At 41.2% G+C, this 12,760-nt stretch overlaps 1 protein-coding gene across 2 annotated transcripts; it reads right to left on the bottom strand.

The window, feature by feature from the left end:
• Nucleotides 1-805: 805 nt before the first annotated feature.
• prdm1b (PR domain containing 1b, with ZNF domain) lies at nt 806-12,194 on the bottom strand. 2 transcript variants are annotated; one of them, XM_085395792.1, is made up of 7 exons: nt 12,056-12,194; nt 11,321-11,625; nt 7,791-7,910; nt 6,066-6,306; nt 3,414-4,333; nt 3,164-3,292; nt 806-2,671 (listed from the first exon to the last, which is right to left on the bottom strand). In XM_085395792.1, exons 2-7 carry the CDS (start codon nt 11,489-11,491, stop codon nt 2,105-2,107), a joined length of 2,148 nt encoding a protein of 715 aa, XP_085251918.1. In that variant the 5' UTR covers nt 11,492-11,625; nt 12,056-12,194; the 3' UTR covers nt 806-2,104. The 2 variants fall into 2 exon arrangements, with proteins under 2 accessions (XP_085251918.1, XP_085251917.1); XM_085395791.1 differs by lacking the exons at nt 7,791-7,910; nt 11,321-11,625; nt 12,056-12,194 and adding an exon at nt 6,642-6,750.
• Nucleotides 12,195-12,760: the final 566 nt, after the last annotated feature.

Raw genomic sequence — 12,760 nt, 5'->3', positions numbered from 1 at the left:
ATCTTTATTTATTGCTCTTTTTTTAAACATTAATGCTCATTCAAAGCCTGGATAAAGGGGCCAGTTGCATCAGGAAAGTCACCTGATAGAAAACCTGTGCTAAATCAGATTACTAGCGAGTGAATATGGGTGTACACAATTTAGGAATTTAAACATTAAAATACATTCCCACAAAAAACTTTTTAGACTTCTGGGACTGTGCAAAGTGAATTTTCAGTAAGACACAGTGAATGGAAGTCACTTTTGAGTAAAAATAAACCTGTAAAACAGGTCAAATGTCTCCAAACAGATAACACTGTTCCAAAACTAGACAATGATCTCAGTTTTTTAAATTATTTTGATTAAATGGATTCAATTCTTATCAGATTAACTTGAAGAGAGAAGAATGCATTTGTATTTCTAGATCACTGGCCAAGAGCGTTGAGGCACAGCGTGCTAAGAAAACAGTGCAAATACACAAACGCAAGCAAATTTGCCCTGCAGCTACATGACTCAGGCGTTAAAAGCTAAATAAATACCTGTCTGAAATTCGGCAGCACTCCTGTTTATAGTTGTCTCATTATTATCTGAAGTTATGTTCTGACCAGTTTCATGTGACCTTTTTGGTGTTTGTCAAATCTGGCAATTGCATTGTGTGTATTGATGCGTTATCACAGAAAGCCCAATCGATCACTGGATTTCAAAAGCAGTCATACACAAATTTGCTATCCTGGCATGAATGCACTTGAAAACATGAGATGTATAGAAACAATAGCTTTAATGTGCTACATCATGTAAATATAAAAGTATCATCAAAATAGTCTCTCACATATAAATTCTTAACATATCATAACTTGTTTGCAAAAATAAACTACATAAACAAACATACTGTACAGTTAAAGCACTAAAAACAAAGAAAAGTATATTACTCAATAGTAAAAGTTTTAAAGAATGGTTCCTAGTTACCTTTAGGCAAAAGCATACAGATATTGCTGCTTTATTATTACAGTGCCACAATACAAAAGTATTAAAAAGCTGGAAAATTGTGCCCCTTTGTTTGCACATAGTTTTTTTTTGTTTGTTTTTTTTTGTATTGCTGAATGAGGTACCGATGTTTCAGTTAAGATTTGGATGAAGCTCTTTTTCTTTTTCTTTTTCTTTTTTTTTTTTTTGCAGTAACATCTGGAGTGAAACTTTTGTGTAAGAGACATGTAAAACGTTTGAATCCAACAAAAAGCTGTAAGAAAGATGAAACCTCTTTGTTTCCAGAGGAACCTGTTTAAATAACTGTTTACACTGAATCTTGTCTTTTGTTTCTTTTGGCTACATTATGGTTTGATCAGGACGGTGTGTCTTTGATATCCAAGTTGGCAAGTAATCATCGAAAAGGTGAATAATGCTTTGACTGAATCTCTTTAGAATGGAAAAATGAGTTAAATAACCATGTGAAAATATTGCTACATATTCATGTTTTTTGATTGTAATTTTGGCAAATGCTTATTCCCAGCAGTTTCAGGACACATCAAGTTTCCCTTTATCATAAATAAATAAGACAATCGCAGACAATATTAGGAGCTGGTTTGTGCTATCACTGCGTCCTGCCTTTGATTGACAAAGTAAAATAACGCACACAGTACAATATAACAAGTGAAGGCTCATCCACAGGTTCGTGCCACGTTGTTGTTCCTGAGTCCATTTGCGGTCTTACCAAGAGCTCAAAATCTCTTTGGAAACGTCAACACACAGACGCAAACACGCAAAAATAATACTACTAGAAAAAAACAAACTAAGAGACAACTAAATAAATAACGCTGATGGCATTTAAAAAAGGAATAAGTTAAAGCACAAAAAAACAATCGTCTACCTGAGTAAAAGGGTTTTTAAATACTTCACAGCTTAACAACACCTCCCATGTTTATCTTTTTTAACTGAGGTTTGGGAGAAAGTACAATCACTGAATACTATCACCCAGTCTTTGGAATGCTCTTCTTTTGGTGTTGTGCTCATTGGATTGGCTAAGTTAATATTCCTTGTTATGCCTCGTATGGCACAATAGGAGATTTCATTTGGTGACACTCATATTCTTGGTAGATTATATGCTGTATGTTCAACTTTATATTCCTTTTCACTGTCCTTCTGTTTTCACAGATGGCCGTTTGTGGAGATGAACAACGCTGGCCCTCTCCTGGTAGGCGAGAGTTGGATTGTGGTGTGGTGCCGATTGGGTCATGGGTGTCAGTGGTGCATTAATAGCTGCAGTCAGAGCTTTTAGCAGCATGGTGGCTTCCTTCTGGTCTTCTTTTCCTTCACCTTCTAAGGTACGAGCCAGCCAGTGCTCGACGGCTTCCCCAACCTGAGACGCTGATGCTGCTTCTGTGAGCGCGTCTGCCTCTTGGCTGGCATCAAACCGCTCCACCATCTCTTTCATGTGCACATTGGCAGGCATGCTGGAGTTAGCTGGGCAGGTGCTGCGCTGGTGGATGCAGAGAGAGAAATGGTGGAAAAAGGCCTGGGCGCAGAGCTGGCAGCGGTAGGGACGGTCGCGGCTGCTGTGGAGACGGCGGTGCAGCTTGAGGTGGATGTACTGCGTGAACTTGGTGTTGCACAGCTTGCACTGGTAAGGCTTTTCCCCAGAGTGTAGTCGTAGATGCGTCTTCAAGTTGCTGGTGCTGCTGAAGCGCTTGTGGCACACCTGAAACACATGGTGTGAAAGGTCAGCACTTCTGTGAGTAACGTACACATGACTGATTCTAAAGTGAACCACCTAGTTGTGTTTAGGTTCAACTTTGATAAATGATGTCATATTATGGTATCGGGATTGATCATGTTATTCCAGTTCTCTGGGTAAAACTAGCTCCATCCAACAAACTTCACACCCACAGTGTCACATAAGCAAACAAAAGCATAAAGATGCTGTCGCATGACAAACTGGGTTGTGGCTCGGTGAAAATCAAATAGACACTGCATTACCAGAAAGGTATGTGAGTCAGAAAGCGGTTACCTGTTTTGTGTACACACTGAGTTTCTCTGTGTCTCTCATACTCTCGGTTTTACATCAACATTTCTTAAGTGAAGACTCGGGTTTAAACAATAAACAGTAACATTTTCTGAGTAAAGAGCTTGCATATGAAGCACGTAAAAAGGAAGATAAAAACACACACAAAGGTTAGGATTATCAACATACCTGACATTCATGTGGTTTCTCTCCCGTGTGGACCAGGTGATGTTTCTGTAGGTGGGCAAGCTGAGTGAAACTCTTTTTACATAGGTTACACTGGAATGGTCTCTCGCCACTGTGCACTCGGAGGTGAACCTAGAGACAAATGATAGAAATTATACAAAGAGAAGTCATGAGTATTGAGGAACAACAGTAATAAGTGTAAAGTTTAGCTTAAAAAAATAGGAAGTTATTGAAATGAAGTTAATGTTGTTACCTTGAGGTTTGACAGCTGTCCGAAGGTCTTTGAGCAGATATTACATTCATACTTGATCTTTCCATTCTGCTTCTTCAGTGGATAGGGCAGGGATTTGTGACCAGGCCCATTGCGTGGTGCAGTGCTGCTTTTGGTTGTAGCCAGGCTTAGGTTCATAGCCTCCTCACAGCCAGAGGGGGACTGCTCAGGGGACTGATAGTGGCTGTTGGACTTGGCGGGAGGGGAGAGCTCTGGAGTGGCTGGGGCTCCTCTCGGTGGGGAAATATTTGGTGTTAGCTCTTTCAGACCTCCTTGTGGAGATGGGGTGTAGGAGAGAGACACTGGAAGAAGATTAGGTGCGCCGATAGGGGGATACGGGAGTCCGTCAGCGCCGAGGTAGCCGCTGTATTGGAGCGAGCCTCTCGATGACAGCATCCCATGAAAGGGAGGAGAGTATGGGGGGAGCAGGAGGCGAGGATAATGTGGGTTGTAGGGAGGAAGGAATTGATAAGAAGGCTGGAGAGGTCTGGACTGTAATGGGGGGTAAGATGACACCAGGCCTTCTCTGTGCCCATAGAGCCCGTGGAGGTGAAGAGGAAGATTCCTGTGTGGAGCTGGGAATGTAGAGTAGTGATCTGGCAAGTAAGGATGATTTAGACCCAGACTGGGCTCTCTGTGCTCCAGCTGAGGGGAAGGAATGATGCCCCTTCCTTCTGGATCCTTATCGTCCTGCTCATCTTTTTTGCTGAAGTCAATTATCTGGTCATCAGGTGTGTCAGGTGGAGTGTCTCTCTCCAACATCTCCACATCAATCTTTTCTTCTGCGTCACTGTCCTTCCCTTCTTTTACCCCTTCCTTTGCTGTTTCTTTAAGCCACGTCTGCTGAGGTAAGTGCTGTTTCACATACTCATGCTCTTGGTCTTCATTGTTACTCGTGTATTCTGTCACAGAAAAATAAATACAAGCATTTAGCTTTTTAACAGTGTGTGATGAAATCACCACATCAAACAGAGGGCAAAAACGTAGGCAGTCAGTTTAATATAATGCTCGTTGTGTAAGTCAAACATGTTTTACAGGCATTATGGGACATCCACCCACAGAAGGTGCTTCTTCATATGGTAAATGATAGTAGTTTCGGTTTTGACATGATGTGTAAATCATAGATGACAGGTTTCTGTTCGGCAATCACTGAAGTTCTTTTGGTGTGGGAGAAAGAGTTGGTGGTAAAGTGAGGGGGAGTCTGTATGTGTCATGTATGGGCAGCAAGACTGTGAGTTTCGTTTGTAAAACCTTTTCTGGGTATACAGCAGCTGTCTTACCGTACAGACCACACAAAAAAAGAAAGAATCGTCTCTTCCTTTTTTCCTTTGCTTTCTTTGTTTTGAGATGGCATTTCCACGCATGTTATTTGTCCAAATTAGCCCTTCTCAGCTACTGCAAGATTTCACTATGTGAGTTATACTTAAAGTATGAGTGACTCATACGGCTCCTTTGCATAACTTTATTATCAACAATTTGCCAAAGTGTTTATAGTGTTTTACATCAATAAAACGCAAATTAGAAGGCATCAGCTTATAGAGACAAAAGCTTTTTAGATCAGCTTGTATTGTACTTTAAAAACAAGCTGATTAAAATGGCCTTGAGAAATTTTTAGCATTCTGTGCATTTCATTGATGCCAGAAAGCATAGGCAACCAGTTCCAGAAAACTAGCTGTCAAACTTGATTGCATACGTTTAATCAAGTCCCGGAATATCTAGCACGCAACACTTAACAGTTCTGGCCTGTGACTAAAAGGAAGGTAAATGCTTTCAAGATACCTAAGATGATAAAATAAGGCAATAATACCTTGCCTTGCCTTAGCATTAGTCACCAAGAAGAACGGCGACAAGGTTTGTGTATCCAGTTGGAATGAATCACCAGACTTACCCTCGTCTCTTATGGTGATGAGGGAAAGACCTGATGTTCTACTAATAGTTGAAAACCGGTGACTCACTAAGGTACTTTGACCAGCCATTATACACCTGAGATTACTTTTGCTTTCCTTCAATCCTACAATGAATAACAAACATCTCACAAAAGGCGGAGATGTGCTTCGTCTGCGTGTGGCTCATACATTCCCCATGATCTTTTTAAAATTCAGCCCACTATTGTATAAGTCAAACAGAAAGAAAAAGAATCAAATCAGCTAACTTGTTTGTTGGTAAAAGAGATAACGTCAGGCCTTTTTTTTTAAAGGAATGGAATAACGTGTCTTCATTCACTTTGAAGTGAAAGAATTTCACTGATAAGAGTTATCGCACAGTCTTCGTGACACTTGTTTACTCATTGCACTGATCTAAATCTGTCACTTTATTGGATATTGTGCCTAAATATACCAAAGTCGTTTTCAAGTCATTGTCCTGCGTCGCCGCTACAGCTGGTAATCAACTTCCTTTCACTTCTTTATATGAAACATAGGCCAGCTAAAAAGTTTTTAAAGTAAAGGCCAAATCAAAACACAAATCAGCCACTATACTATACTTTCAACAACGTACATCTCAGGAAGTAATAAGGGACAGTGCGGTTTGCTTCCGGTGGTTCAGCATATTAGTTAAGCTTGTCCACTGTAAGTTCTACAAAGGAAAACTATCAGTGTCCCGTGTAGAAAGATTTTACACTCCTGCTGCACTCACTCTGTTTGATATCGTCTTGCTGGCCGCAGAGCCTCTGGGCGAACTCCTGACTGTACCAGACCAGCAATTCCTGTTTGGGCTCCACAGGGCGGATGGTGTAGAAGTAAATGTCCCGTCCATTCTGGCATGCCACCAGGTTCTGTTCGGCAAGAGAGCGGGCAGGGTTGACGTAGCGCATCCAATTGCTCCTGTGGACATCGTAGCCATCAATGAAGTGTTGGAGCTGTCCACCGCTATAAATCTGTACAAGATGAAGAAGAAGACGAGGTAAAATCACATGTTCACATATGCGATAAGTCTGATATATATATATATATATATATATATATATATATATATATATATATATATATATATATATATATATATATATATATATATATATATATATATATATATATATATATATATATATATATATATATATATATATATATATATATAGATTAACACTCTAGTGGTCATCAATTGGGACAGTGCTGGAATGTTGCTTAAATAGTAAAAAAAAAAAAAAAATCAATAAAAAACATATCAAAAAACTCAAGTACAATTAAAACTTAAAGTAAAAATATTCACCTCTGCCATGGGCAATTAAATATCCTGTATCCTCTTCAGTTATCAGTGACAGTATTTTGCTCCTTTGGTTCGTGCCTTACACCTCTCCTCTGTGTGTGCTGAAAGCTACAGTCTTGAATGTGTTGAGTGCTGAGTGCATGTACTGCTTTTGAGACATAGTGGGCGGGGTCTCTCTCTCTCTGTCTCTCTCCCTCTCTATCGCTTGCCTTGCCACCTCTATCAAGTCCTCTTTTGGTGGTGGTTTCAGTAAATTACATTTGTCGGATAAATTCGTGTTGTAAAGTTAATTACGATCCCGTAATTCAAAAGTAAAGAAGATGACACATCTGCTGCTCTGTGATAATAAACAAGCAAGCGAAATGTAAAAGTGCTGGCAGCCAGCCAAACGCGAGGCATGCCTTTGGCAGCACGTCTGCACATGTCATGCACCTGTGTCATGCGGCCGATAACATAATCACTTCCGTGGAACGGCGACTTTCACTCTTGTGGTTAAGGAACACCCCTTACAGGTTTACAGGAAGTGAAGCCGGAAGGTAAATACGTAGCATGGCAGTAAAAACTCCTTATGGGAATTGACTCAGCACAATGCAAAATTTCCTAAGTGACACAAGCTGAGTCAGGATTACTTTGTGAAAGCAAATCTGAACAATCTAACTTAAAACGAGTGGAAAGATAAGGATTCTGTGAATATGTGCATGTGGATTATGAAAAATAGTCCTATCTTTTGTGCATGTGACACATGTTGCATAGGGCTTCAGTGCCGGTAAGAGTCTCATGACTGTGTAAGCATTCCAATCCACTGTTACGTGCCACCGGCGGTCACAACTTCCTCTAAAATTTTGACCAAAACTTCTGTGCGGCAGTGCAATCTGTGTGAACGCATTTCTTTCCCCTATTGACGTATGGACAAAGACTTGATGTGAAACTTCTCCCTCTGAGCAACTAGTGTTTTCTGTTTTCTTTTTTTTTCTTTTTTCATGAATAACAGACAAAGACCTGTCCATAGTAATTTCTTGTCTCTTCCCAGTCTCGTTTTTTCACATTTAGGCTCGAAACTTTCCCCTTCTTAAGCAGTACCTTGCCAGTGGGTTGGTTTATGCTTAAACGTCAGTGTACGAAAAAGCTTGTAAAGCATGTGGTTTCCCTTACCCTCCAGAAGTATTTCCTGTTGGCCAGCTTGGGTACATTGTCTTTGGTGTAGATTTCTCCTTGCAAAGGGCCAAAACGAGTCCCTTGTGGAATGTACTCTTTGCTGAACACACCTGTCACCTGGAAAACAGGACAAATAAATCATTGGAGTTTTTCATGTACAAACATACTACAACACAAGTCTTTCAAGCACTTATAAAGAAACAGTATTAATTACTTATTTATTCATTGTTTACATGTAAGGGTTAGTGCTTGTTGGCCCGTGTTGCCCGTTTGTTGTCACTCTGTCACGTTAACCCAGACAGCTCCTGGAGCCACAAGGTGACCCACTTTCAACTCTAATGAGTTAAACGAATGAAGGGTATTACACTCTTTCTGACATACTCTACTGATCTCTGACCCACTGTCCTCACAAACACCAGAAAGCGAGAGAGAGGAAAGACAGAAATACAGATGTCTTGTTAACCACCACTAATACAATAATACTAATACTTTTATAGTTTTAAGTCAACAAAATGCCAACAGCAAACAAAGATGGAAGACATATTTTGCTCACTCTTTAAAACCCTTCATCCTGTTACCCATGGTTGCGAAATGCTCCATATATGTGGAAATGAGTCAGGCTTCTGACTCCTTATAGGAGTTTCAAGTCTTAGCGTCTCCTGAATACATACGTCATACACATAATGTACAGTATGTTCCAAGAAGAGCCTGTAGTGTTCTGCAGTAATGGTCGTAATCAGTAACTGAGTCATTTTTAGTCTATTGATGTACCTTTTTATTTTTTTGTTTTTTGCTTTTTAAAATTTAGTTTAAAAAATCTATTGCGAGGCCTTGCTGGATATGGCACAGTGTGATCTGATTTGTTATTTATATTTAATACAAGAGTAAGACTTACAAAACATACTAAAACACGCACACACACACTATCAAGAAGCCGTATCTGCAGAACAGGCAACTTTCATGTTCAGTTCTTAAAAAACCAACGACCCCTAACTGAAACTTTTAGCCTCCACCGCCACCGCCACCCCCATCCTCAACCTTACATAAACACAAACTGTCTTCCTGCCATCTAGAAATTCTAACTCAAGCTGGCCCTCGAGGATTTTCATGGACTTCCATATGAAGGTCAACACATGACAGACAAAAAAAATGCAACAAGCACCTGGGCATTTGTGGCGATTCATCATGCAAATCATGCTTAAGCAGTTAATTAGAAAAACAACAGGTCAGTGGGAGCAGCAGGACCATGTTGGTGCGCGTGTGTGTCAAACAGCCATTGAGGCGAGTGAAGTGATTCCAGGATGTGATGAACCAGTCTGACAGGGACATTGTACTTCACTGCTGTTGCGTGACTAACAAATTGCTGCGGCCGCTGGACTGCCGCTGCTGCTTAACCGCTCCGTTCAACTAGGCAGGGGAAGGGAGGGCAGGGTGTTGAAGAACGGAAGAAAGGAGGGAGAGCGTTCTTAAGTGGAGCCACGCTATCACCCGCACGAGGACCCTCCTTTTCTTCTGCCTTCCTCCAATCCCTTGTCTTTTCTGAATTCTATTGAAATAGCTTGTTAGCCTGATGCCTGGCCGGCTGCCTGTCCCCAACGAAAGTTAATCATCTGGTTTTAACCTAAATCCCCACTGCCCCTTCCCCCCAGAACACCCGCTTCTCCCCATCTCCTTCACTGCCACCCCCACCACCCCGTCCTTACTGGCACTCATTGCTAATGCCCCATCTGCCACGTGCCCCCTTCACCTTACTCCGCCTTTCCTGGCATGCTTTATAAAAGTGAGGTGTTGAAAAAGGGGTCCCGAAAACATGTGAGGAACTCATAAGAATAAGAAGATAGTGGACCTAAGACTGCTCCCTAATCTGGCTCCAAACAAGTGTGACACTTATGTAGATGTGCGTAACAATATGCTTCACATGTTTGAAGGCATATTACACTGTTTTATTTCAGACTACTTTGATTTGACTCATCTAGCGTTAATCACTCGCCCTTGGGAAAAATCCCAACTGATTTTTCGTGATAGCAGTGTGTACACCATCCCACGTGAAGGAGTGGCTGCTTACATGACTATGACAGGAAATGGATTTCCCAACTTTGGTGGCAGAGAATTGAGGAGAAAGACTTGACAACATCTTTAGAAAGGGAAACCAGTCAAAAGACATGCCCTCATACTTCCAGTCATAAGAGTGCGTTCGTTATTGTTTTCATGTCCCATTTCGCAGCTGTCATTGTTTCAGTTGACAGAGCACATTCCCACATACGTGCATACAAGCTTAATTCTCTTTCATTAAATGTTTGTTTTTCTAGTTAGCTAAATGCAACATGTAATAATGCCAACAAGCACTGACAAGCAAACTGCTAAAATCAAGTTTGGTATAGTGTGAGTGTACGAAACGGTGGTAACTGTGTTTTAGTCAGTAAATGAGGGTGGGGGATTTGAATCAGCCATCAATGTGATTTTTATCATGTTAGCTTTCATGCTTTTCTCATCCTGCAGCGGTAAATGCTGCAGAAGGAGGAAGAACAGATTAGAGTGTGAGACCAAGAGAAGAGGAACGATGTCAGGAGAAAAAAGAGGAAGGGGACAGCAAAACCAACCACAAGTATCGCAGTACTGAGCCTTAAGAGCGAGCACAGATGAAGTGAGTGTGACATTGCTTTCTCTTTTAAAATGATGTGTTTCTCAGGTACAAAACAAGTTTCCTCTTAAAGTCACGCTGGGGGCCAGGTCTATAGTTGTTCAGATTAGCTGACATGCCTAGGCAAAGGATTGATCCTACTTCAGCGGTGGCCAACAGTCAGCTGACTGACCGACAATGACTATCAAAGCCATGTTGCCAGACGTTGTGTTTGCGTTGGCTGACTCACCTGAGTGGAGGAGGATTAGGGGGTAAAAATGACAGTTGTAAAGATAAATGAATGAGATCATTTATTGGAAACAGCTGATTCTTGTCATTCTGCTCCAAGTCTATGCACAAATGTGTTTGTGACCTGAGAAAATGAGTGGCGGTGTGCATTATTTGAAATGCGAGACATGTGCAAAACAGAAGTAAGTGAAGGTGGTCAGAAGACCTTGACCTCAAGCTGCCAGTGGCCTGTCTATTGAGACACACTCTCTCACTTACACAAACACACACAGACACAAAACACACGCTCACACCACACTGTGCAGGCTACCCCATACATCAAGAATGCATTAGTCAGCAGAGCTATTGTTCCAAGTAACCCGCTGCAGATGGCCTGACAGAATGTTATGTAACACATAAATAATAATATTGAGTGTAGACACTAAAGATTTAATCTGAAAACTGGTAACAACATCAAAGACAGTGAATTGCTTGAGGGCAAAGTTATAGTAAATTGTTAGATTTTTATAACATGCTTTTTCATGCATTGCATGAGGGGGCTGGTTTGTTTATATATACATGGTGTTCTGGTTGCATTGTATTGCATTTTAAAAGATGTTTCATAATTAGCCACTCTATAATCCAATGGGTAAAAACCTCAAAGGGGATTCAGTCTTACCTCATTGTCTGTGCTATATTCAAAGGTGAGGTTGCGAGGGATGGAGGTCATGGCTTTGGGCAAGTTGAAGCTGGGGTCTGCCACCTGGTCTGGCACAATGTAGGTGCAGTTGAGAGCGAAGTCCACTTCCTTCCACCCGCTCATGTCTCCAGGTGTGCTATCCAGTGTCATTTCCGACAATATACAGTATACTACACTTGATAGATTCAAGCTTTAAGTTTGGTTGAAGTTGCTTTGGTATGGGAGTACTTTGGTTTAGCTGGGGAAGCTAAGTTGCCTTAGGTACAATGGTTAAAGCTCAAGATCTGGAAAGAGAAATGTGGATAGAGAACAAGCTTTTAGTGCTTTAGAAACAGAACTTTGTAGTTCCCCAAAAAATTAAGCAAAACACATCTTATTATGTGAAATCAATTTGTGTAACCTGCTGTTTTAAATTAGGCCTTTTCACTTCTCAGTTATGCAGGAATGCAATTAGATGTTCAGGTATCCAAAACCACATCTGAGACCACCATAGTTTTCTGAGACTCACTACCAGTTGTTAGTCATTCATGATTCAGTCAGCTACTTCCATTCATTGATACTGTTCCTGGCCAACATCTCAACAATCACCTTTCCATTTAACCAGCCAACAGGTCAGCCTGACATCTTATGCTTACTCTTATTCGCATCCATCTTCAAACATTATTCTTACAGGAAACACCCCCCACCAAGAAAAAAGAACAAGCTGTGACTTACTTTTACACATTCATTCAAAGGCTGGATCCTCATTTCTTTGGCTATGTCATCCCCTAACTGTTTCTCCGATCAGCCTTCTCCTCTATGTACTCTCTCCTGCCTCTCAAGTCCTTCTTTACTTCTTCAAAGATTCAAATAGTTCCTTAGGTTATCCACTCGGCTGTGGCCACTCACCAGAAACTCATGTGCCGGGGTTGCGCCAAGCTTTTTTAGCTCCGCGCCCCGGCCAATCACAAGCCACTACGGTCACGTGACTGAGCCATCAGACACCCAACTGTTGGTTTCGGACAACAACATCAGTGACGTTGTACACTTGGATACCAAGTGGCTGTTGTGATGAATGCTTACACATACACACACATTCACACACGTCCACGCACACAGAAAGAAGGCATCTTAATGAATGAATAAAGGAAGAGCAGATGGCTGGCCTGTTGCCACTGAAAAACACACTCGTAGACTTTTGCTTGGTTTGGCACTTAATGAGCAATCTGCTGCCACCGTATCGCCTTGACCTACATCCCACTTTAGAACATCTTCAACTGAGGACCCCCCCCCCTGCATTCAGATCTCAGCCGCACAAACATATATGCAGAAAAACACACGTCAGAAATTAAAGAGCACAACCTGAAACCAGGTTTTGATTTTTATTAAATATGGAAAATTTTTCACAGATACCCAATTCTCATATATGGCATATCAGGT

This window comes from Rhamphochromis longiceps, linkage group LG22 (assembly GCF_057381845.1).
Source record: "Rhamphochromis longiceps isolate RC_006_pf linkage group LG22, R_longiceps_female_GT1.1, whole genome shotgun sequence".
Taxonomy (NCBI): Eukaryota; Metazoa; Chordata; class Actinopteri; order Cichliformes; family Cichlidae; genus Rhamphochromis; species Rhamphochromis longiceps.
This window is presented reverse-complemented; position numbering and strand designations above follow the sequence as displayed.

Bases quoted from the DNA above. Each gene is read 5' to 3' on its own strand.
- prdm1b (XM_085395792.1), bottom strand. From the start codon at position 11,491: ATGACACTGGATAGCACACCTGGAGACATGAGCGGGTGGAAGGAAGTG. The intron at 6,307-7,790 runs GTAAGGGAAACC...CATCTTGTACAG, and splicing joins ACAGGAAATACTTCTGGAGG to ATTTATAGCGGTGGACAGCT. The intron at 4,334-6,065 runs GTGAGTGCAGCA...TTTCTGTGACAG, and splicing joins GCAAGACGATATCAAACAGA to AATACACGAGTAACAATGAA.